Source organism: Ambystoma mexicanum, chromosome 1p (assembly GCF_040938575.1).
Source record: "Ambystoma mexicanum isolate Mex_15411 chromosome 1p, UKY_AmexF1_1, whole genome shotgun sequence".
Classification (NCBI taxonomy): Eukaryota; Metazoa; Chordata; class Amphibia; order Caudata; family Ambystomatidae; genus Ambystoma; species Ambystoma mexicanum.
In genome coordinates this window covers 1,036,708,617-1,036,732,252 of record NC_090921.1, presented here as the reverse complement: position 1 = coordinate 1,036,732,252, position 23,636 = coordinate 1,036,708,617, and the positions used below count along the sequence as shown (strand labels likewise).

At 45.4% G+C, this 23,636-nt stretch overlaps 1 protein-coding gene across 1 annotated transcript in view; it reads left to right on the top strand.

Moving 5' to 3' along the window:
* Positions 1-23,636, top strand: part of FA2H (fatty acid 2-hydroxylase) — a 374,587-nt gene that overhangs the window by 318,969 nt on the left and 31,982 nt on the right. The window contains exon 4 of the mRNA XM_069604143.1: positions 14,293-14,396. Coding sequence (XP_069460244.1) covers positions 14,293-14,396 — 104 coding nt within the window. The remainder of the gene's footprint in view (positions 1-14,292; positions 14,397-23,636) is intronic.

Sequence of the window (23,636 nt, the reverse complement as noted above, 5' to 3'; positions counted from 1 at the left end):
CGAGAAGCCTGCGCTAGTGTAGTTAGGTGTGGTTGTACTTGTACTCCATCTGTAAGGGTGCCCCAAAAAATCCAGAGACTCCACTCCAGGTGCTTCAGAACAAAATTGCTAAGATTCTTACCAATACACTTTACAGGACCCATGCTACCCACATCTTGTGCCACGTTCACTGGATCCCACTACCAGCTAGAATTAAATTTAAGGTTGCCACTGCTGTCTTCAAATGTGTACACGTTATGCCCCTCGCCCCAATTGCCTGGCATGCTTAATGCGGCATAAACCATCTACATACTACATCTGCGTCCGTCAATGGTGATGCCTCTATGCCACCAATGGTTAATCTACAGTCAGCAGAGTGATGCCAAGGTCAAGAACTCATATGCCTGGAGGTTGTTTATTTCTCTCATAGTGACAGCAAAGACCCCTGACAGGGGACCCCTCACAGAATCACCTCCAAACTGTATGTGTAGCTTTTTATATTGTTCAGCACTAAGGTGCTCAGCTCAAGGCATGGAAACGCCACTGCACATTTCAGTCGAGTAGTTAAACTGGCAGAGTGGAAAAAACAGACCTCAGTTTTAATCATGGCTGACTCGCTTGAACCAATGATGTGATCTTGGACAAATCCTTTTTTGGGCCGCGATTTCCTGAAAACCCTCCATGGTTGCCTCAACATTTATCTGTGTTTCTGAAGTGCCTAGCCAACTAAAAATTCACCATGACTACTAGCAGGGAATGTTGTCCACACATTTCTTTATGAAAGGCACTCCTCTTTAAATAGCTTCCCTCTGGCATAGTAAGGCCAGCCTTGTTTGCTGCATCTGGCCCTCCTTTTAGCCTTAGTTGTAAAAAAGTGTGTTTGTTACCTGCTGCTTCAAGGTCACAGGCATTGTGCAACATGTGCTCCTCAGTGCACTATGTACCCTATGCCTTAGAGCATGCTGTCACCTTCTTGCTAATACCACCTCATAGAATGGTCGACATACCTGCTACTTTCCATTCCGGAGATGCTAGCCCAGTCATGTGTTTTTATGTGCATTCTTTGACTGATAGTCTTGGATTGCTCTAATCTAAACACAGGCATACAAATCCCAGAATACATTGCAAAGAATATAACAGGGATATGCTACTATCTTCCAAATGGAATGGAGCACATTTTCATGAATGGACTGAGGTACTCAATACCACTGGGCAGAAACACACATTGGCACAAGCAGTAAGACCCTTGCAATTTGTGTATTCTGTGCCTTCTGACCGCGTCGATTTCCTCCTTGCCCCTTTCTGAGATTAAAATAGCAGTCACCTCCACTATTTGGAATGGCAAGTATCATCAAGAAACTTTTTTGTAGCACATATAAGTTTTTAATTGTGGAAGTCTTTTAACTTATCCCAAGAAAGACTGAGATTTGCCGGGACAACAGGAAGATTCCCTCCAGACTATATTTGCCGTAGAATTATGTTAAATTGTGGCAGTGAGGGAGACAGCCTCTTTTTGTTGGAAACTACCGCAAGTTGCTGGAGACTTGGTTGGCAGGTTGTCCGACACTGGACGTCCTAAACTGAAATCCACTTCTGTATTTTATTTGGGCAGAAGCTGAGTTTACAGACTGTAAGTATTTTAAAACGTTTTTGTTCTGGGCATAAAGTAATCTCAGTGTTTCTCACAATATTGGTTGTTCATAAACTGTTTTCTGTTCCAGCAGCAACAGTTTGTCACCGTCTGGTTGACAGTGCTTTATTGCCTTACTGTTGTTGGCACTATACACAGTGATATTAATGCTATGTAACCATACTTTTCTTAGTGTACTGGACCAATGCTATGTGAAGCCACTTCCTGTTTTGTCAAGGGGTGAAATGTTGTGTACCATCACTTGGTGTGATATCACTTGGGGTGGGTCAAATGATATCACTTCATGTGATGTCATCAGAGGTCAAGGATCATGTGATGTCACTTACACTACCTCTGGCATTTTGGTGAATTACAATACACCACTAAATAACTATCCAGGTGAAACAGGTAAGTATGGCAGATCTAGGTAAAATGATGAGAACCAGTGACAACTACGATTCTCTATACTTTAGAAGTCCAACCGTAAGATGTATGGGGCCTGGTACCCAAAAGTCACAGGTTCCAACACAGGGATTCTCACAGGGAGGTGTTCTCTACAGGAACTCAATGACTGTGGTTTTGATCCAGAACAGTTTTGTGACAAGGCCTGCTTACAGGACGTGTCAGGGAAGGGAGGGAGTCCACCCCAAACATTCCCTGGTGCGCATGCAAGTGTGTACAGACCCCCTCACGACCTTACCTATGATGAAGATGATGGTGAACACTGATGGGGTATATCCGCAGCAGGAAGCAGCAAAGGGAACCCACCACGCAGCAGCAGTTTTCACTTTGTTGCAGCAGACACGCCCTTTTTGAAGCCTCCCTAAGCAGTCCCCCTGCCACACTCCCTTACACCAGGTAATCAATTGGACAGGGTGATTATCCAATCCTGGGAGGGGGCGGGGTATTTTAGAAAGTGCATGAACTTATGTGGCGTGGGTTAGTTGGGTGAGGACAGGCGGTGGAGAAGGACGTCCAAGAGACCAGAGGAGGTGAAAGCAGAAAGCAGTGCAGAAACTATTGGTGAGAGAGAGTCTGTGGGGTGTTTGAGTGAGTGAGAGTAGGAGAGTAAGAGTAGGAGTAGTAAAGTGGAGAGGCGGTAGTAGCAGAATTAGTAGTAGTAGTTGGGAGTATTGATAGAAGGTGGCAGGAGTAGTAAGAGAAGGACAGAACTGGTACAGTGGTAGATGGTAATAGAGGGGTCAGAAGGGCACCATATGCCTCGAGGAGGACAGTTGTAGTAGAGAGGTGGTCATAGTAGCAGAGTAAGGAATGTAGGAGAGGTAGAGCGTGAGGCACAAATGGAGGCAGTGGAGTAGAGTAAAAGGGAGGAGGGAGAAAGAAGGACCGAGATACACAACAGTTGCGGATATAAGTGGTAGTAGGAATATGAGGGAGGGAGTAAGGAATCACGATTGAAGGGTGGAGGTAGAAAGGCAGAGTGAGAGTTTAGAGGGACAGTGACGCTGTGGGAGGAGAACAGCGTAAAGGATCAGTAAAGCGAGGGGTCAAGAGCGAGAGAGTTTGAAATAAGTGAGCGTAGCGCTGGGAGAAGGAAGGCAGCATTCCCTGTTCCTGAGACTACTAAACTGGGATAGGAGAGGCAAAGCTAGAGATTCCCTAGGGAGTCAGGTAGTCAACATCTTAGGGTAAGCACCTGATGTGTAGAGAAGTGAAATACAGATGGGGGTTACCGATCGTTGAGCTACTAACAGCCTGGTAGGGACGTCTGGGGTTGGAAGGCGGGACCCAGGTCCAGGGAAGACGAGAGAGAAAAGGACCCTGAAAGCCCAATGAACTTGAGATCACAAGCCATTCTGACCATTTTTTGTAATAAACACCCTTGGACTTTTCTTTAAGGGTCAGGGTGATTCTTTGGGACGGGACCCTCCTGTCACAAGTTCCAAACTATTTCAAAGTTCAGAAACAATCTGTCAGAAAACAGGTAAGCTCTCCTCCCTCTCCAGACCCAAGGGTAAACCTGAGGCAGGATACTTGACCCAGGTTCGACGACCAAAGGTGAGTACAAGGGTGGTAGGATACAAAGGGCTTTGCACCCAATCTTACCCAATGTTGGACAGGGGGGGACAGGCACAGGTATGCTTACTTACTCCCCTGACTTTGATTTCCCCAGGGGTCACAATGGATCAAAAGGGGGTCACTGGGAATGTGGTCTTCTGTCCTTTGTTCAGGTGAGAGATGCCCAGGGTTTGCAGGCTCGAGGGCTCTTCCGATCGGATGCAGCTGGAAGATGCAAGCCCAGTCAATGAATAAATACAGTCTTTCACAATGCAGACCTCTTCAGGGCACTTCACTAGAAGGAGTAAGGTGAGTTTCAGCGACAATCACTGTTTTCAGGTGTGACAAGCATCCTTCCAGTCGTGGTCAAAGAAGCAGATCCTGGACAGGTTCCCTTAGTGATAGGAAGCTGGAAATGTGGGATACAGTGACTTATGGCACAAGCTGGTGATCACCAAAAATCGGGCTTGCACACAGAACGACAATGATTCTGGTGAGTTGGCCTTTGATGAGGCTGATCACGCCTCTGGGCAGTCCAGTCACACTTCTGAAGGTTCTTGGGGTATGTAACTTCTGGAAAGCGTTGAGATACATTGGTACCACTAGCCCAATTGTTGAAGCACCAAAGAGGGCCTTCAGAGATCCGGCAGAGGTGTAGGGCTTCACTGGGCCAATCACTGGAGGGGATGCTGGTCCATTGCAGAAGTCGTCCTCGGGTCATGAATGGGCTGCTCTTGGCACCAATTTAGATCTATAGAAGGCTGCAGTAGGAATCCTCTTTTCCAAATCTTAAGCTGAAACCAAGTCCAAGCCCACCAATGGAAAGGATGTTCACCATTCAAATAGGCAGTAGTTGTCCAATCAGGGACAACTACTGGTTGCACATCAGCTCCAGCAGCAAGCTTTCTGGCACCAGGGTTGTGAACTGGGACTAGACAGTCCCAGCCCCCTTCCTGGGCCAGACACACACAAAGGCTCACCAGCCTGCGAATGCAGCAGCTTTCCCAGGCAAGTGCATGACCTTATATGGGATTTCCTGACCTATGAAGTCAGGAAGAAGGCCAAACAACAAAATGCCCAAAGAACCAGCGAAAACCTCATGGCATGGCCATTTTAGAGTACTAGCCACGTTGAGTAACCATACGCGGTTAATGCAAATATGCACAAGAAAAATAAAGCAAAAACAGTAAAAAATGTAACTGCTGCCACAAGCTTGTCTTCAGGCACATATAAAGGTAACCAAAAAGCCCAAGTGTAAAAGGTTAGGGAGATACAAATGTATCCCCATTGCACTGCACTGTAAGTTCCTGCGTGCAATGTAAAAATACAAGAATTCAAAAGGGAAACACAGTTTCCCAGTACTGATTTTCTGAAGGACTGGTCAGTTTCCCCATAACAATGAGCGAAAGGTCAGGAGAGTGAAGCGGAAGGATTTACTTCCCTTCAAAAAGTGAGCTCAGGATAATAAACAAAGCAAAATAATGGGGTTCCCTAGAAAACTATGGCGGGTAAATTGCAAAAAGAAAATCTTTCCGAACGCCGTTCCGCTATAGAGTTATTATCAGTCTACTGTGATATTGAGCTATTCTCTAATTCCTGTTGGTCATATGTTTCTTAGGTTTGCCTTATTCCTCTATTAGAACCCAGTGGACAGCTATTACAGCTTCGGGGGGTCCTGAGTGGGAAAATCAGAAGGGGAGCTCCTGGGAGGCAGACGATCCAGTTTTTCCAAAACTCGTCCTTGGGTCCAGAAATTCCTCCCTGACATGCAAAGGATATTTTCTAGTTGCCATTACTTCAACAAGGCATCTGGAAGAATGTGACTCCCTTTTCTGTTCCACTCAAATCCTCATTTTTATAGGTATTGTTGTAATTTTGCATATTAATCCCTCTTTCACACCAAAATTAATTTCCAAATTTCACATGATCCTGTACCTGGGGCTTGTATCCTTCTTTGCATCTCCTTGTTCTCCTGAGGAGTGGGCTTGGCATACCTCGTAGGTTAAAAGAGCCCTATTGGTGGACGTAGGTCAGATGCATTAAGGGAATCAGAGAGTTTTTTCATCACCTTTGGGGTATCCAGCATGGGGAAAAAGGGTCCTGTGACATCTTCCGATCAGTGGCTGAGAGACACATTATCTGCTTTGATGATGACATAATTCAAGGTCTCTCTGTGTCATCTATTCAGGTATGGTTAACCAGAGGCATGGCAGCATCATGGGCTGGGTTCAAAATGTGTAGGGTGGTTACTTGGGACGTCCCATTCATGCCTGGTCCACGCTAACGACTTCAGGTAGACAATGACTAATCCATCACTTTTGCAAAAGGTGCACTTCAATCAGCTTGCCGGCTATTACCACTCATTTGTTGTATAATAATAAAACCAATTCTGTGTCTTGGCATCACATCTGGCTTCCCGGTTCCGTCATTCTTTCATGAGCAAAACCAGGTCTACACACCAGTGTGGCACTACAGAAGCTCTGACGTACACAGAGTGCTGTGCCAGATGTCGATATGAGTACCCGTGCCGAGTACGGAGTCTCCCATGCAGTGGTGCCAGAGATCCACACACCACTCGCTAATCCAGCCTTGCGTAGATGGAATATGTAACCCTAACAAGAAGATTGGGTTTAGAGAACATGCATGGAAGAACACATAACCTATTGTGAACACGACAAACAGAATTTTCGTTCATGAGAATGTTTGGCTTCTAAAGAGTGTCTAACATCAATTGCTCAAATACACAAACATGAGCTGTAAAAATGATCTTTGCTCCTGAAGAATGTTCTGCATTAACAGCATTGGAACAGAAACATGACTTGTAGAGTGATTTGCTACAAATCAAATGTGCAATAGGAATTTAATGATTGCTTAGAAATAAGCATTGTTACAAATCACCTGTACAACTGGACATTTATGAATAATTGTTGTAATGGGATGTAGCACAGGAGGTTTTGTCTTGTAAAGAGTTTGCCAATATGCTAAAGGTTTGGTGCCTTATGGCACTAAGTGGTATAATTGAATGAGTGTTTGGGCACAAGAGGGTGATGTTAAGAATGCCCTCACTAAATGGTGACCCTAGAGTTGAAGTAGGGTTCTCGAATCGGATGGACGTATATCAGTATTGTTTAGATATGTAAATGTGATGTGCGTCCAATAGGGTTATCAAACATTGATTAGGCAGAAGATACGTTTGATGTATTTTAGTAGCAATCAAAAATTTGAATTAGAATATATTTTTGTACCAAGTAACCAGGGAGTGTGTTATAATTATAGAGTGGACATATAAACCCAACTTGCAGGGATTTGAGTAATGCGGCTGAGTAAGTCTCTGGTACAACTCAAAAATAAGTACTGGCACAAGGAAGAGAGACATATTGGCAACTGTAAAGAACTCATGGTGGCAACAGTAAAGACAGACATAAGTGATCACGGCTCAAGGGTGTTTATTAAACTGAATGAATGGATGAGAAAAACACCTAATCTAAACCTAAATCTAAGATGGGAGCAAGCTATGACCATCAATAAGCCATTCCTAATGCGTCTTGTCAAATAAAAAGGGCCTATACTAAGAAACCCATTGCCAATCCTTACCTTTAAGTTACAAAATAGTGTGGGATAATGTTCACAAGAAAAGAAAGAAGTGTTTACAAATAATATGTCAGGATGTTATAGCCGGGGTCTGCCTTCCCCACGTTTTAGCACGGGACAAGTCGAGCTTCTTGAGCACAGCACACAACTGGGCTTCCCCAGCATGAGGGTCTTGTTCTTCTCAGCGATATCAGGCACTTCAGTGGTTGAGTTTCTTTCTACGAAAGTCTCTTGCCACTGAGGGCCTAATGTATCCACAAAAAATAACAAAACAAAGTTCCTTTCTGTCTGCATGTTGGGTGATGACTCTTCACCCTGGGATCCCCCTCTTCTTGGCTCAGATCCTTCTGCAATGTTAGCCTCACTCCGTTGGGTTCACTATGGCCTTTTCTCAGATTCTTTTACTTGTCGTATTCGCGAGTTTCAATGCCTTTTTAAACACTATTTCATTGCGGACTTGTCACCACAATGTTAACAGGGTTATTGTACCTCACCCCGTTCAGCAGGCATCCCTCAGCTGGGTTCACATTTGCCACTGGTACAATTCATCTTGCTTTACACAACGCAGGATTTGTTCCTCTTTGATTTCTTCTGGGTTACAGGTCAAAGACTTTCACATGTACAATGGGTTTTACTCAACCCTTTTAGGACCACTTTAACCATATGCGTTGGCGTTCCTAGGGCTTTCTGGTATTGGTAGTTTCAACAAAAAGGAGATTGGCCAGAGTCTTTCTAATGAGCACCCACGTGGCGCCGGACCCCTTTGCACCGGGTCTCCCCCTGGGTTTTCTAAACAGTTCTGCTTTACACACCAAGTCTTTTTTCCTTAGTTCACATTGCGTTGCCACTTGCAACCTTCGCCAAATCACAGTTCTGTTCACTATCGGTTCCACCTCCGACTCACCGACTGTGATAAACCGCTTGATAATTCCTGTCGAGGGCGGCACCACAGTAGCAAGCGTCTCTCCCTGACTTGGTTATCTGTGAAGAAGGGTTCCGTGCACCATTGACACCTGGTATGAAACACTGTTGTTCCCGGCTTTCTGATTCCTTTCTCTGAGGCTTCGCGGGTCTGGGTTGAAAAGGGCAAGGGCACTTCCCTCGTTGACGTCCTTTCAGTTCTCACTGCCTTTCCACTCCCTGTGAAATCCCCATCCAGGTGATCCTCCTGCACTGGTCCACCCCCAGGAACTGGATCCAGTAGCGATGGCCGTGTCCTGGATGACAGATCCCCAAGGACTAGCGGGTGAGACACTTTCAGGTTTCTCACACAACCCCTTGATAACGTACATGGATAATATCAACGGATTCTGGGTAATGTCACATAAAGGGTGAGCAGCGTTATGTAACAAAACTGTATATAACTAGCTGTAAATGGCAATATAAAACACCTATCTAGCATTCTCTCCTCTCTCTCTTTAATGTGTCCAGGAAATATTGACTTTTTCACTTTACTTAGAAAGCAGTCCTGCCAGGCACGTCAATGCATTGCAATCCATCCTTGTCTACTGGCCCCCAAAGAGTGTGCTATAATCAGTCCATTTGTTATTAGGACTGGCACCATGTAAATCAGAGCCTACGTAAAGGGTCGAGCGTTGTGAAACAGCTCTCAAACTACCTGGGTCCTGCCGCACATTTACCTACATTTCCATGCCTTTATTTACGCAATTTCCTTTCAATCAGTTTCACACATTAGAGGTTTCCATGGCTTACAATACAATTCCACGTGATCAAAGACTTTTTCGCCGCTGTAGTGCACACGGAATTGAGAATCTGAGACACTTATATGTTGAGTGTCCCGATTTAAAACAGCGACGCTGCGTGCTTCGATGTTTCTTGAATACAGTGGCCTCCTCCCCTACTCTAAATCAGTTTTAGAACATTTCATTAGGTGACTAAAATAATAGTCTAATTGTAGCTATCTTTCAGTTAGGGAATGTAATCAATTTGTCATTGCAATGGGTTGTGTAATTTAGTGTATTTCTATCATATATTTTGACTTTTGTATTTGTTGTAGTATTAAAAGTTTCAGAAGTAAACTGTATGAAGAATAACTGTGTAACTAATGTTCTGAAAGGTTACCGTTCAAAGCTGTACAGTCGGGTACAATTCTATTGTGCTCTTTCTAAATATCAGTGTGAGAAAAGGAATGGGGACAAATAGCAAAATAGCACCAGTGTGGTATCCAGCCTGCTTTGCAAAAAATCAAAGAGCATTTTGGGAACATGAGAATGAATGAATTTGACATATATATCTGCAAAGGAAGGGTTGTATGCTGAAATCACTAAATACATAATACATCCTGGGCTTGGTGTTCATTACATTTTTTCTAACACTCACCCTACCATTAAAAGGTTTTGAGCACCCTGGGTGGAACAATGGACTCGTGGGAGCCAGTCAGGGTCTATAGCTCCCGGCAATAATCACTAGTGTAGCCATGGATCCCTGTGGCTCTCAGGATTCCATGTCCCTCATCAGGCTGTGTCTCTCTCTTTGCACTCCCTCCTACCACTTTCCCGTTCCTTCTCCTGCTCATATCTTCTTGCTGCTTCCACTTCTCTTCCTTTATTGTCCCATTTTCTACCTTCACTTTCCATCAGTGTCCCACTGTCCCCCATGTCTGTGGCATGCACCTCCTCCCTCCGATTTTCGTGGTCCATGGACTTCGAAAACAGGCTACTGCCCCCGAGCCGCCGAGCATCCGTTGCTCGGCGACCATTCCAGAATGGCTTTGATATTTTCTCTCCCAATCTACCAGTCTCCCAGTCTCCCAGTCTCCCTAGTACTCCCCTCACTTAGTACCAAGGTTCTCTTGTGTCTGTAAGTCGGGCTTCCAAGCTCAAAAGACCCTGTATTGCCCACAGTTACAGACAAGAACGTGCACGTAACATTGAAGCATATATACTGATTAGGGACCGGATTCGGTTGTGAGGATAAAATGTTTGCAACATCAGTCTCTTCACTGGGGTCCAAGGGTTGATGTTTCCGTTCTCTGGAAAGAGTTGTTTCCAGGTCCCAGGGTAAGGATGGCTGCTCACATTCTCAGTTCCCAATGTGCAGACATCCTACAGAAGTATATGTATATGATAGGGGATATTCCATCCCAGCGTTGCAGGTGAGCGTGGTACTCCGGTGAGTCCCTGCAGGTAATGCCTCCATTTTGGCCTTTTGCGGCCCCGGCCTGTTTCTGCCATGCCCTGAAGCGTCCCCTGACAGCGGGCCCCCTTCCCTCCCTCCTCCTGACTCCCTGCCCACCCCCGTCCAATGATTTGCCAGGCAGAAAGCTGTGTTATGTGTGGAGTTGGCCAGTGCTCCCTGCACCCCTTGATTTCCATCCCGGCGTTGCAGGTGAGCGCGGTACTCCAGTGAGTCGCTGCAGGTAATGCCTCCATTTTAGGCTTTTGTGGCCCCTGCCCGTTTCCGCCATGCCCCGAAGCATCCCCTGATAGCGGCTCCCCTTCCCTCCCTCCTCCCGCCTCCCTGCAAACCTCCTTGCCCCTATTGGTCTATCAAGGCTCTTAAGCCACCTTTCCAGGGCAGCCCCCTGCTCGGCAGCCCCTGCGGCTAAGGACCCCGAGGCAAAGGATGTCCCCAAGAAGTGTCTGCAGGTGTCCGCAGGGGAAGCAAAGGAAGCCAGCAGCCAACAGACACCAACAAAACTGTACGTGTGGTATGGGTGGGGTGTAGAGCAATTACTCTCCTCCAGAAAGCCCTCACCACTCTAACTTACCTCTCCATAACATAGATCGCCATAGTTCTACAACATGCATACTTGGAGCGATCATTGACCACCAGTCCAATCCACTCTTGGCTGGACTGTAAATGCTGCATTGCATCGTGCACTGACATACTAGCCAGTGTTAACCGGTGCTACCCCTATAGAGAATAGTCAAGATCAACCTGCGTAACCTCTAGACAGGGGCAATAATGTCAGCGTGTGCAACACTCAGTTAAAAAATGCTTAACCTCAGCTTGCGTCACATCTAGACAGAACTGTGAATGTTAGCTTGCGTCACATCTAGATAGAATTGTGAATGATAGCATGTGCCACACTCAGCTGAAGGTCTTAACCTCAGCTTGCGTCACATCTAGATAAAACTGTGAATGAAGCATGTGCCACACTCAGTTGAAAGTCTTACATCAGCTTGCGTCACATCTAGACAGTACTGTGAATGTTAGCTTGCGTCACATCTAGACAGAACTGTGAATGTTAGCTTGCATCGAATCTAGATAGAATTGTCAATGATAGCATGTGCCACCACACTCAGATGAAAGTCTTAATCTCAGCTTGCGTCACATCGAGACAGAACTGTGAATGTTAGCTTGCGTCACATCTAGATAGAATTGTGAATGATAGCATGTGCCACACTCAGTTGAAAGTCTTAACCTCAGCTTGCGTCACATCTAGATAGAACTGTGAATGATAGCATGTGCCACACTCAGTTGAAAGTCTTACCTCAGCTTGCGTCACATCTAGACAGTACTGTGAATGTTAGCTTGCGTCACATCTAGACAGAACTGTGAATGTTAGCTTGCATTGAATCTAGATAGAATTGTGAATGATAGCATTTGCCACACTCAGATGAAAGTCTTCATCTCAGCTTGCGTCACATCGAGACAGAACTGTGAATGTTAGCTTGCGTCACATCTAGATAGAATTGTGAATGATAGCATGTGCCACACTCAGTTGAAAGTCTTAACCTCAGCTTGCGTCACATCTAGATAGAACTGTGAATGATAGCATGTGCCACACTCAGTTGAAAATCTTACCTCAGCTTGCGTCACATCTAGACAGTACTGTGAATGTTAGCTTGCGTCACATCTAGACAGAACTGTGACTGTTAGCTTGCATCGAATCTAGATAGAATTGTAAATGATAGCATGTGCCACCACACTCAGATGAAAGTCTTAATCTCAGCTTGCGTCACATCGAGACAGAACTGTGAATGTTAGCTTGCGTCACATCTAGATAGAATTGTGAATGATAGCATGTGCCACACTGAGTTGAAAGTCTTAACCTTAGCTTGCGTCACATCTAGATAGAACTGTGAATGATAGCATGTGCCACACTCAGTTGAAAGTCTTACCTCAGCTTGCGTCACATCTAGACAGTACTGTGAATGTTAGCTTGCGTCACATCTAGACAGAACTGTGAATGTTAGCTTGCATCGAATCTAGATAGAATTGTGAATGATAGCATGTGCCACACTCAGATGAAAGTCTTAATCTCAGCTTGCGTCACATCGAGACAGAACTGTGAATGTTAGCTTGCGTCACATCTAGATAGAATTGTGAATGATAGCATGTGACACACTCAGTTGAAAGTCTTAACCTCAGCTTGCGTCACATCTAGATAGAACTGTGAATGATAGCATGTGCCACACTCAGTTGAAAGTCTTAACCTCAGCTTGCGTCACATCTAGATAGAACTGTGAATGATAGCATGTGCCACACTCAGTGGAAAGTCTTAACCTCAGCTTGCGTCACATCTAGACAGTACTGTGAATGTTAGCTTGCTTCACATCTAGACAGAACTGTGAATGTTAACTTGCGTCGAATCTAGATAGAAGTGTGAATGATAGCATGTGCCACACTCAGATGAAAGTCTTAACGTCAGCTTGTGTCACATCTAGATAGAACTGTGAATGTTAGCTTGCGTCACACTCAGTTGAAAGTCTTAACCTGAGCTTGCGTCACATCTAGATAGAACTGTGAAAGTTAGACCGCGTCACACTTTTCCTTTCCCCCCTTCCCATGCACTTGCGCGATCTGAATGACACCTGGCTTAGTAGGATCATTGTCTGTCCTCCCTTTGTTCCCCCCTTGCCTCTTCACACCTTGAAACACTTGTGTATAGGCGAGTTATAAATACCATATCATATCATATCTAGATAGAATTGTGAATGATAGCATGTGTCACACTTAACTGAAAATCATGACCTTAGCTCGCGTCACTTCCAGACGAGATTATGAATGTTAGCATGTGCCACACTTGGATGGAATAGTAAATGATAGCAGGCACCACACCTAGACATAACTGCAAACACAGCAATGCCAACTAACCAATCCACTAATAACTTCATCCCTCTGCATACACCTCTCAAACTCTAACCAAACACAACCACAAGCCTTAAACGCAGCAAACCGGACAAACTTCACTACACTGCAAAAACAAAACAAACCGCACATAGACTTGCACAACAGCACACGACAACTACCGACCGTAGAACACCCCAAGCCCAGTCAACGGACCCACCGGGCTGAGGCTGCCAACAGCACATCACTGCTCTCTTGCACTTTTCCAGCTCATTCCCACTACCCCCCCTCCCTTTTTCAGATCCGCCAGAGCGCCAGGGGACCACTCCGGTGGTGATAGTGCGCGGTACAAATATCCTTTAACATTAACATTAACATATGTGGAATACTTTTGTGTGGGGTCGTGGGCAAACTCAAAAGTAAGTGCCGTGATACGGGAAAGAGTGTAACTGTGTAAGAGTAAAGATGACTACTTGTAAATAATCAAGGCGGCACCCCTGAAATATGTTACACCCCTATGAATGGACTTCCATTGAAATATTCGTGCCAAGCAAACCGAGATCCGAGTGGCACTTGCTTGGCTATGGGTGCTAGCAGCATTGTGTCAGTTATAGGCAATACAGGTCGAAAAGGCCTGTTCTGGTGGACCTTTTAGCTTTTCAGTTTATTGTGAGGGAAGTGACAAGAGTACAACATCTGTCTGCTGGTGTTCTTGGCTGTGGCACCAGCTCTGTGGCAGTCCCGCCTCCCATCCCCTTCAGTTGACATGTGATGTGATCTTGGGAAGAACAGCGTATCCTGCTGAATGAGATCGCTTGGCTGGAAATGTTGGGTGTTTCGAAGTATTTTGTCGCTGCTTTCAGCGCAGAAGTACCTCCAGTGCGGGGCCTCTCTCTGGCGTGAACTAACACCATATTTCTGCTTTCTTTGTTTTATTCGTGGTCCAAAATATTCCACTAAGGTTGGTGCTTTGGAGGTGTTGATCGGCTGTCCCAGCAGTAATATCTGCGATTCTTCTTGTCTCGCCCCCTCTGCAGGTACACAGTGCTCGGTGTTTGGGTGCCAGTGCTGATCTACCTCACCTGGTCGTGCTACACCACTCAGCCTGAAGGGGATACAAAACTATTCCTGCCCGGAACAGGTAATGTCGGCTAGACACACAGTTCTGCTAAACAGTTTGTGTGTTCATATTTATATATGAGTGTGAGTGTGTACATTTGGGCGCCTCCTTCTTCTTCATGTGTGAGCTTTTCCATCAGTTCTGTGTCGGTGTCCACCTCTATGTGTGTGTGCGTGTCTAGTGTGTACCCCTGCATGGTTGCATACACACCTCTGCATCTGTGAATCATGTGTGCCGATGCCTTTCGCTGTCTGCGCGGTTCATCCGTTTGAGTCTGTGTACATTGGTCTGTTTGTGCAAACCCTTCAGATTGCACATGTCAGTCTGTCTGTTCACATCTGTCTCCATCGGTGCACGTGTGTCTGAGCCTGTCCTGCCACATCTTTTTGTGCACATCATTGTTGACATTAGCATGTGCCCGTCTTTGTGTACTGATGTAGAGTGAATTAAGTATGTGCCCTGTCCTGCTGTGTCGAGATTCACAGATATGCTGTTACACATGCATGGTGTTTTGCATGGTATTAGCACCCGGGGAGACGGCAACTGCGGGTCAGGACCACTTTTACGTGCCAAGTGTCTATCTCTATATGGCGACCATGTTCTGTTTCCTTCTTCTCTGCAACCTTTTCTTCCGGCCGTAAATCCACTATGGTACTTTTACTTGCGTGATAATAGGGTTAATGGCCACCTTTTTTTTGGGGGGTGCATACATGGCTGCAAACAACCTCGAAGGTCATGAAGGCTTTCGCAACACCTCGGCATGTTTGCTACGACTGGGAGCCAATCAGGTTGCTCCAAGCTCCAAACCCAGGCTGAATCTACTGATGCAAGCCCGGGTTCAGAGAAACCCGAGTGATCTGCGAACCCGCCCTCCACCGGCACTACTGTGTTCCCATTATGGCTCAAGGCGTCCCGTTGAATGAATTAAATCCTTTTCTAAGATGGCCACCATGGAAAGGGATGGCACGGCTCTCCACAGCCCCTCTTTCCTTTCCATGGCGGCCACAGAATCGGACAAGCAGCTGCGGCTGCGGCCTGCGCCACCACAACAAAACAGGTAAGTGGGGGTGGGAAAATGGGTAAAAAAGAAAAGGCAATGGAGGGTGGGGGAAGATGGCAGCGGGGGGAGCCGGCCATCAGGTGGGATGGAACGTGGGCTTGCATCAGCGGTTCACCCCGTGTTCCTAGCCACCTGATTGGTTGGCACCCTCCGTCAGGGTGCTAATGGTTGGTAGAAGTCTTTTGTCCCAGCATTCCAAAATTCCCTCTTTGACTTTCGTTGTATTAAACAGAACATTCTATCATCACTGCGTGGAATGTTGTAATAGCAATAATGCCCCCTGTACTCTGGCCATTACCAGATGGCAGCCTCCCTTGGCCTCCATTTAAGCTTCGCTTGGGTCTATTGACGTGGGCTGAGGGCTGCTACCACCTGGTAACGGCCCTCAGCATGTGTTATTATTGCTTAAAGTCTTCTATCTTGTCTTAGGTGCACATTCCATCCACCATAGGTTTCCCAATAAGCATCCAAGGAAACATCACGACTGAAGTAAAAAGTACTCCTGGGCAAGTCGTACCCGCACATAGGTATAAGCATGGGATCTGCAGCATCTCTGGTGTAGGGTTCCAATAGGGAGCAATACCAGGCCCAGATGCGAGAGAGCAAAGCTTAAAATATGGGAATGTGGCACTGAATGCAGACTCAAAAGCACTTCAGTTTATTCTCAAGATTCAAACCCTGGCCACTGCGTTTCACGCATTCGGCTCTCCCTTAGGGACACGTAAGGGGAACCAATTCAAAGAAACGAACAACGGCTGACCCCGGGCCATATTCTGAGTCCTGCCTTCTCTTGGCCTAAGGACATTTAAGTCTATAGGTGCCATGCTGTGAATCTTAGTGGTAAGTCTATCGGTGCCGTGCTGTGAATCTTAGTGGTAAGTCTATCGGTGCTGTGCTGTGAATCTTAGTGGTAAATCTATTGGTGCTGTGCTGTGCTGTGAATCTTAGTGGTAAGTCTATCGGTGCTGGGCTGTGCTGTGAATCTTAGTGGTAAGTCTATCGGTGCTGTGCTGTGAATCTTAGTGGTAAGTCTATCGGTGCCGTGCTGTGAATCTTAGTGGTAAGTCTATCGGTGCTGTGCTGTGAATCTTAGTGGTAAATCTATTGGTGCTGTGCTGTGCTGTGAATCTTAGTGGTAAGTCTATCGGTGCTGGGCTGTGCTGTGAATCTTAGTGGTAAGTCTATCAGTGCTGTGCTGTGAATCTTAGTGGAAAGTCTATTGGTGCTGTGCTGTGAATCTTAGTGGTAAGTCTATCAGTGCTGTGCTGTGAATCTTAGTGGTAAGTCTATCGGTGCTGTGCTGTGAATCTTAGTGGTAAGTCTATCGGTTCTGTGCTGTGAATCTTAGTGGTAAGTCTATCGGTGCTGTGCATCTTATTGGTAAGTCTATCAGTGCTGTGCTGTGAATCTTAGTGGTAAGTCTATCGGTGCTGTGCTGTGAATCTTAGTGGTAAGTCTATCGGTGCCGTGCTGTGAATCTTAGTGGTAAGTCTATCGGTTCTGTGAATCTTAGTGGTAAGTCTATCGGTGCTGTGCTGTGAATCTTAGTGGTAAATCTATTGGTGCTGTGCTGTGAATCTAAGTGGTAAGTCTATCGTTGCTGGGCTGTGCTGTGAATCTTAGTGGTAAGTCTATCGGTGCTGTGCTGTGAATCTTAGTGGTAAGTCTATCGGTTCTGTGCTGTGAATCTTAGTGGTAAGTCTATCGGTGCTGTGCTGTGAATCTTATTGGTAAGTCTATCAGTGCTGTGCTGTGAATCTTAGTGGTAAGTCTATCGGTGCTGTGCTGTGAATCTTAGTGGTAAGTCTATCGGTGGTGTGCTGTGAATCTTAGTGGTAAGTCTATCGGTGCTGTGCTGTGAATCTTAGTGGTAAGTCTATCGGTGCTGGGCTGTGCTGTGAATCTTAGTGGTAAGTCTATCGGTGCTGTGCTGTGTATCTTAGTGGTAAGTCTATCGGTGCTGGGCTGTGCTGTGAATCTTAGTGGTAAGTCTATCGGTGCTGTGCTGTGAATCTTAGTGGTAAGTCTATCGGTGCTGGGCTGTGCTGTGAATCTTAGTGGTAAGTCTATCGGTGCTGTGCTGTGAATCTTAGTGGTAAGTCTATTGGTGCTGTGCTGTGAATCTTAGTGGTAAGTCTATCGGTGCTGGGCTGTGCTGTGAATCTTAGTGATAAGTCTCTCGTGCTGTGCTGTGAATCTTAGTGGTAAGTCTATCGGTGCTGTGCTGTGAATCTTAGTGGTAAGTCTATCGGTGCTGTGCTGTGAATTTTAGTGGTAAGTCTATCGGTGCTGTGCTGTGAATCTTAGTGGTAAGTCTATCAGTGCTGTGCTGTGAATCCTAGTGGTAAGTCTATCGGTGCTGTGCTGTGCTGTGAATCTTAGTGGTAAGTCTATCAGTGCTGTGCTGTGAATCTTAGTGGTAAGTCTATCAGTGCTGTGCTGTGAATCTTAGTGGTAAGTCTATTGGTGCTGTGCTGTGAATCTTAGTGGTAACTCTATCGGTGCTGTGCTGTGCTGTGAATCTTAGTGGTAAGTCTGTCAGTGCTGTGCAGTGAATCTTAGTGGTAAGTCTATAGGGTGCTGTGCTGTGAATCTTAGTGGTAAGTCTATGGGTGCTGTGCTCTGAATCTTAGTGGTAAGTTTATTGGTGCTGTGCTGTGAATCTTAGTGGTAAGTCTATCGGTGCTGGGCTGTGCTGTGAATCTTAGTGGTAAGTCTATTGGTGTTGTGCTGTGAATCTTAGTGGTAAGTCTATCGGTGCTGTGCTGCGAATCTTAGTGGTAAGTCTATCGGTGCTGTGCTGTGAATCTTAGTGGTAAGTCTATCGGTGCTGTGCTGTGAATCTTAGTGGTAAGTCTATTGGTGCTGTGCTGTGAATCTTAGTGGTAAGTCTAATGGTGATGGGCTGTGCTGTGAATCTTAGTGATAAGTCTATTGGAGCTGTGCTGTGAATCTTAGTGGTAAGTCTATCGGTGCTGTGCTGTGAATCTTAGTGGTAAGTCTATCGGTGCTATGCTGTGAATCTTAGTGGTAAGTCTATAGGTGCTGCGCTGTTCTGTGAATCTTAGTGGTAAGTCTATTGGTGCTGTGCTGTGAATCTTAGTGGTAAGTCTATCAGTGCTGTGCTGTGAATCTTAGTCGTAAGTCTATCGGTGCTGTGCTGTGAATCTTAGTGGTAAGTCTATCGGTGCTTTGCTGTGAATCTTAGTGGTAAGTCTATTGGTGCTGTGCTGTGAATCTTAGTGGTAAGTCTATCGGCGCTGTGCTGTTCTGTGAATCTTAGTGGTAAGTCTATTGGTGCTGTGCTGTGAATCTTAGTGGTAAGTCTATCGGTGCTGTGCTGTGAATCTTAGTGGTAAGTCTATCGGTGCTGTGCTGTGAATCTTAGTGGTAAGTCTATCGGTGCTGTGCTGTTCTGTGAATCTTAGTGGTAAGTCTATTGGTGCTGTGCTGTGAATCTTAGTGGTAAGTCTATCAGTGCTGTGCTGTGAATCTTAGTGGTGAGTCTATCGGTGCTGTGCTTTGAATCTTAGTGGTAAGTCTATCGGTGCTGTGCTGTGAATCTTAGTGGTAAGTCTATTGGTGCTGTGCTGTGAATCTTAGTGGTAAGTCTAACGGTGCTGGGCTGTGCTGTGAATCTTAGTGGTAAGTCTATTGGTGCTGTGCTGTGAATCTTAGTGGTAAGTCTATCGGTGCTGTGCTGTGCTGTGAATCTTAGTGGTAAGTCTATTGGTGCTGTGCTGTGAATCTTAGTGGTAAGTCTATTGGTGCTGTGCTGTGAATCTTAGTGGTAAGTCTATCGGTGCTGTGCTGTTCTGTGAATCTTAGTGATAAGTCTATTGGTGCTTTGCTGTGAATCTTATTGGTAAGTCTATCGGTGCTGTGCTGTGAATCTTAGTGGTAAGTCTATCGGTGCTGTGCTGTTCTGTGAATCTTAGTGGTAAGTCTATCGGTGCTGTGCTGTGAATCTTAGTGGTAAGTCTATCGGTGCTGTGCTGTGAATCTTAGTGGTAAGTCTTATCGGTGCTGTGCTGTGAATCTTAGTGGTAAGTCTATCGGTGCTGTGCTGTGAATCTTAGTGGTAAGTCTATCGGTGCTGTGCTGTTATGTGAATCTTAGTGGTAAGTCTATTGGTGCTGTGCTGTGAATCTTAGTGGTAAGTCTATCGGTGCTGTGCTGTGAATCTTAGTGGTAAGTCTATCGGTGCTGTGCTGTGAATCTTAGTGGTAAGTCTATCGGTGCTGTGCTGTTTTGTGAATCTTAGTGGTAAGTCTATTGGTGCTGTGCTGTGAATCTTAGTGGTGAGTCTATCAGTGCTGTGCTGTGAATCTTAGTGGTAAGTCTATCGGTGCTGTGCTGTGAATCTTAGTGGTAAGTCTATCGTTGCTGCGCTGTGAATCTTAGTGGTAAGTCTATCGGTGCTGTGCTGTTCTGTGAATCTTAGTGGTAAGTCTATTGGTGCTGTGCTGTGAATCTTAGTGGTAAGTCTATCAGTGCTGTGCTGTGAATCTTAGTGGTAAGTCTATCGGTGCTGTGCTGTGAATCTTAGTGGTAAGTCTATCGGTGCTGTGCTGTGAATCTTAGTGGTAGGTCTATCGGTGCTGTGCTGTGAATCTTAGTGGTAAGTCTATCGGTGCTGTGCTGTGAATCTTAGTGGTAAGTCTATCGGTGCTGTGCTGTGAATCTTAGTGGTAAGTCTATTGGTGCTGTGCTGTGAATCTTAGTGGTAAGTCTATCGGTGCTGTGGTGTTCTGTGAATGTTAGTGGTAAGTCTATCGGTGCTGTGCTGTGAATCTTAGTGGTAAGTCTATCGGTGCTGTGCTGTGAATCTTAGTGGTAAGTCCATTGGTGCTGTGCTGTGAATCTTAGTGGTAAGTCTATCAGTGCTGTGCTGTGAATCTTAGTGGTAAGTCTATCGGTGCTGTGCTGTGAATCTTAGTGGTAAGTCTATCGGTGCTGTGCTGTGAATCTTAGTGGTAAGTCTATCTGTGCTGTGCTGTGAATCTTAGTGGTAAGTCTATTGGTGCTGTGCTGTGAATCTTAGTGGTAAGTCTATCGGTGCTGTGCTGTGAATCTTATTGGTAAGTCTATTGGTGCTGTGCTGTGAATCTTAGTGGTAAGTCTATCGGTGCTGTGGTGTTCTGTGAATGTTAGTGGTAAGTCTATTGGTGCTGTGCTGTGAATCTTAGTGGTAAGTCTATCAGTGCTGTGCTGTGAATCTTAGTGGTAAGTCTATCGGTGCTGTGCTGTGAATCTTAGTGGTAAGTCTATCGGTGCTGTGCTGTGCTGTGAATCTTAGTGGTAAGTCCATTGGTGCTGTGCTGTGAATCTTAGTGGTAAGTCTATCAGTGCTGTGCTGTGAATCTTAGTGGTAAGTCTATCAGTGCTGTGCTGTGAATCTTAGTGGTAAGTCTATCGGTGCTGTGTTGTGAATCTTAGTGGTAAGTCTATCGGTGCTGTGCTGTGAATCTTAGTGGTAAGTCTATTGGTGCTGTGCTGTGAATCTTAGTGGTAAGTCTATCGGTGCTGTGCTGTGAATCTTAGTGGTAAGTCTATTGGCGCTGTGCTGTGAATCTTAGTGGTAAGTCTATCGGTGCTGTGGTGCTCTGTGAATGTTAGTGGTAAGTCTATTGGTGCTGTGCTGTGAATCTTAGTGGTAAGTCTATCAGTGCTGTGCTGTGAATCTTAGTGGTAAGTCTATCGGTGCTGTGCTGTGAATCTTAGTGGTAAGTCTATCGGTGCTGTGCTGTGAATCTTAGTGGTAAGTCTATCGGTGCTGTGCTGTGAATCTTAGTGGTAAGTCTATCGGTGTTGTGCTGTGCTGTGAATCTTAGTGGTAAGTCTATCGGTGCTGTGCTGTGAATCTTAGTGGTAAGTCTATCGGTGCTGTGCTGTGAATCTTAGTGGTAAGTCTATCAGTGATGTGCTGTGCTGTGAATCTTAGTGGTAAGTCTATCAGTGCTGTGCTGTGAATCTTAGTGGTAAGTCTATCGGTGCTGTGCTGTGCTGTGAATCTTATTGGTAAGTCCATTGGTGCTGTGCTGTGAATCTTAGTGGTAAGTCTATCAGTGATGTGCTGTGAATCTTAGTGGTAAGTCTATCGGTGCTGTGCTGTGAATCTTAGTGGTAAGTCTATCGGTGCTGTGCTGTGAATCTTAGTGGTAAGTCTATTGGTGCTGTGCTGTGAATCTTAGTGGTAAGTCTATTGGTGCTGTGCTGTGAATCTTAGTGGTAAGTCTATGGGTGCTGTGCTGTGAATCTTAGTGGTAAGTCTATTGGTGCTGTGCTGTGAATCTTAGTGGTAAGTCTATTGGTGCTGTGCTGTGAATCTTAGTGGTAAGTCTATGGGTGCTGTGCTGTGAATCTTAGTGGTAAGTCTATCAGTGCTGTGCTGTGAATCTTAGTGGTAAGTCTATCGGTGCTGTGCTGTGCTGTGCTGTGAATCTTAGTGGTAAGTCTATTGGTGCTGTGCTGTGCTGTGAATCTTAGTGGTAAGTCTATTGGTGCTGTGCTGTGAATCTTAGTGGTAAGTCTATTGGTGCTGTGCTGTGAATCCTAGTGCATTCCAGCACATTGTGCCCGTTATTTTGGGTTATGCTCAAGGGTGGACTGGGAACCAAAGTAGGCACTGGAAATAATTGTCAAAGCGGGCCCCATATTGCGCATTTTCAGCAAGCCCCCCCCTTTTCCTATGAGGACATTTGGAAATAAAATAAGTTACCACACAAAAGAGGCCCAGGGTCCAGAGGACTACTGGGAAATCTCCAGAGTTCCCTATAGGCCAGTCCACCCCTGGCTATGCTACGGGTTAATCTCCATCTGCAATCTTGAACAAAATACTACTGTGTTATCTAGCGCGTGTAAACAGAAGAGCAATACCCAATAGTAACGGTGCAACTGGAACCAAATGGAAAGAAGAAATGAAAACCAACCCGCATAATTGAACCACCGATTGTTGCGTCATGTAGGGGCCTGACCTGCTACATGGTAATGAGCCCCAATTTTCATTTTACATGTTTTTTTTGTTACATATGCCACATAATCGGCATTGTTGTTGAACTATGCAGCATTTTTACTATGTCTCCAACACATGGAATTCTCGCAGTTCGTGCATGTGCATTTACTGGGATGGACCATTAAAAGCCAGTGCACTTCAGAAACTGGAGCTGTTCGCCCTGGCCTTTGATTAAGATCTGCATTCGCACAGGGTAGCGACTCAAAAGCACTGAGTAAGCAGCCACCCCCCACATTGAGTTGGATTCGAACTACACGATAATGCATCACCGCGCATTCTGAAGTTCTCACAAGGCAATCGCCAATATGCCTTCATGAATAAACAGTTCCTATAACCTGTGCCCACATGCAACCCTAAATCCGAGTTGGGTATATGAAACGTGTTGGCCACGGTTTAGCTGTGGTGGGATGGAGCAGGCATATTTAAGTTGGCTTTTGAGGCTGGATGCAGTTCCCGGCTCTTGTATTTGGAATTTGAAGTTGTAAGATTGAGATAGCCTTGCACAGATGCCCTCATCGCCAGGCCATTATCAGTAGTCATGCTCTACTGCCCTCATATGGTCTTATATCCACATCCTCTCAACGCTTGTTAAGGGCACTGGTCCTCTGCTCTGTAAATCAATGCTAAATATTCTGTATACAATGTTGTGCCAAAAATGCATTGCTTTGCCTTTAATTTCCATGCATAAACAAATAAAATTAAAAATAAATCGATGACAATTATTTTTCAAGTCCAACTTTATTAAAATAAGGATTCATACCATGTTCTCCAAATCATACAATCAGAATCACATATAAATGAGATAACATTTAAGATAACTATCATGATCCGTGTGCAAAATCTGCATATTTCTATGTTCCAAAGCAACCCAATCCTAAATGTACTTGCCTAAACACCAAATACCTCCCCCCTGAGCACATGTGGAAAGATATCATTAGCACAACACATGTCATCCTCGATGCATACTGCTCTAATTAGAGTGCCGTGCTCCACCGTCGTTTCATTTTTTAACACCTTTTCATTTTATTTAAAGCCTCCAACATACATATGAATAGAATTGTGCTACGTAGCCTGAACACCCAGCCCCTTACCCGACAAAATCAAGGTTAAGACCAATTTTCAAATAATCAGACCGCGCAAACAGGTTCAGGCCACTAAGCACGACAGTCGAGACGGGCTTCTGTAG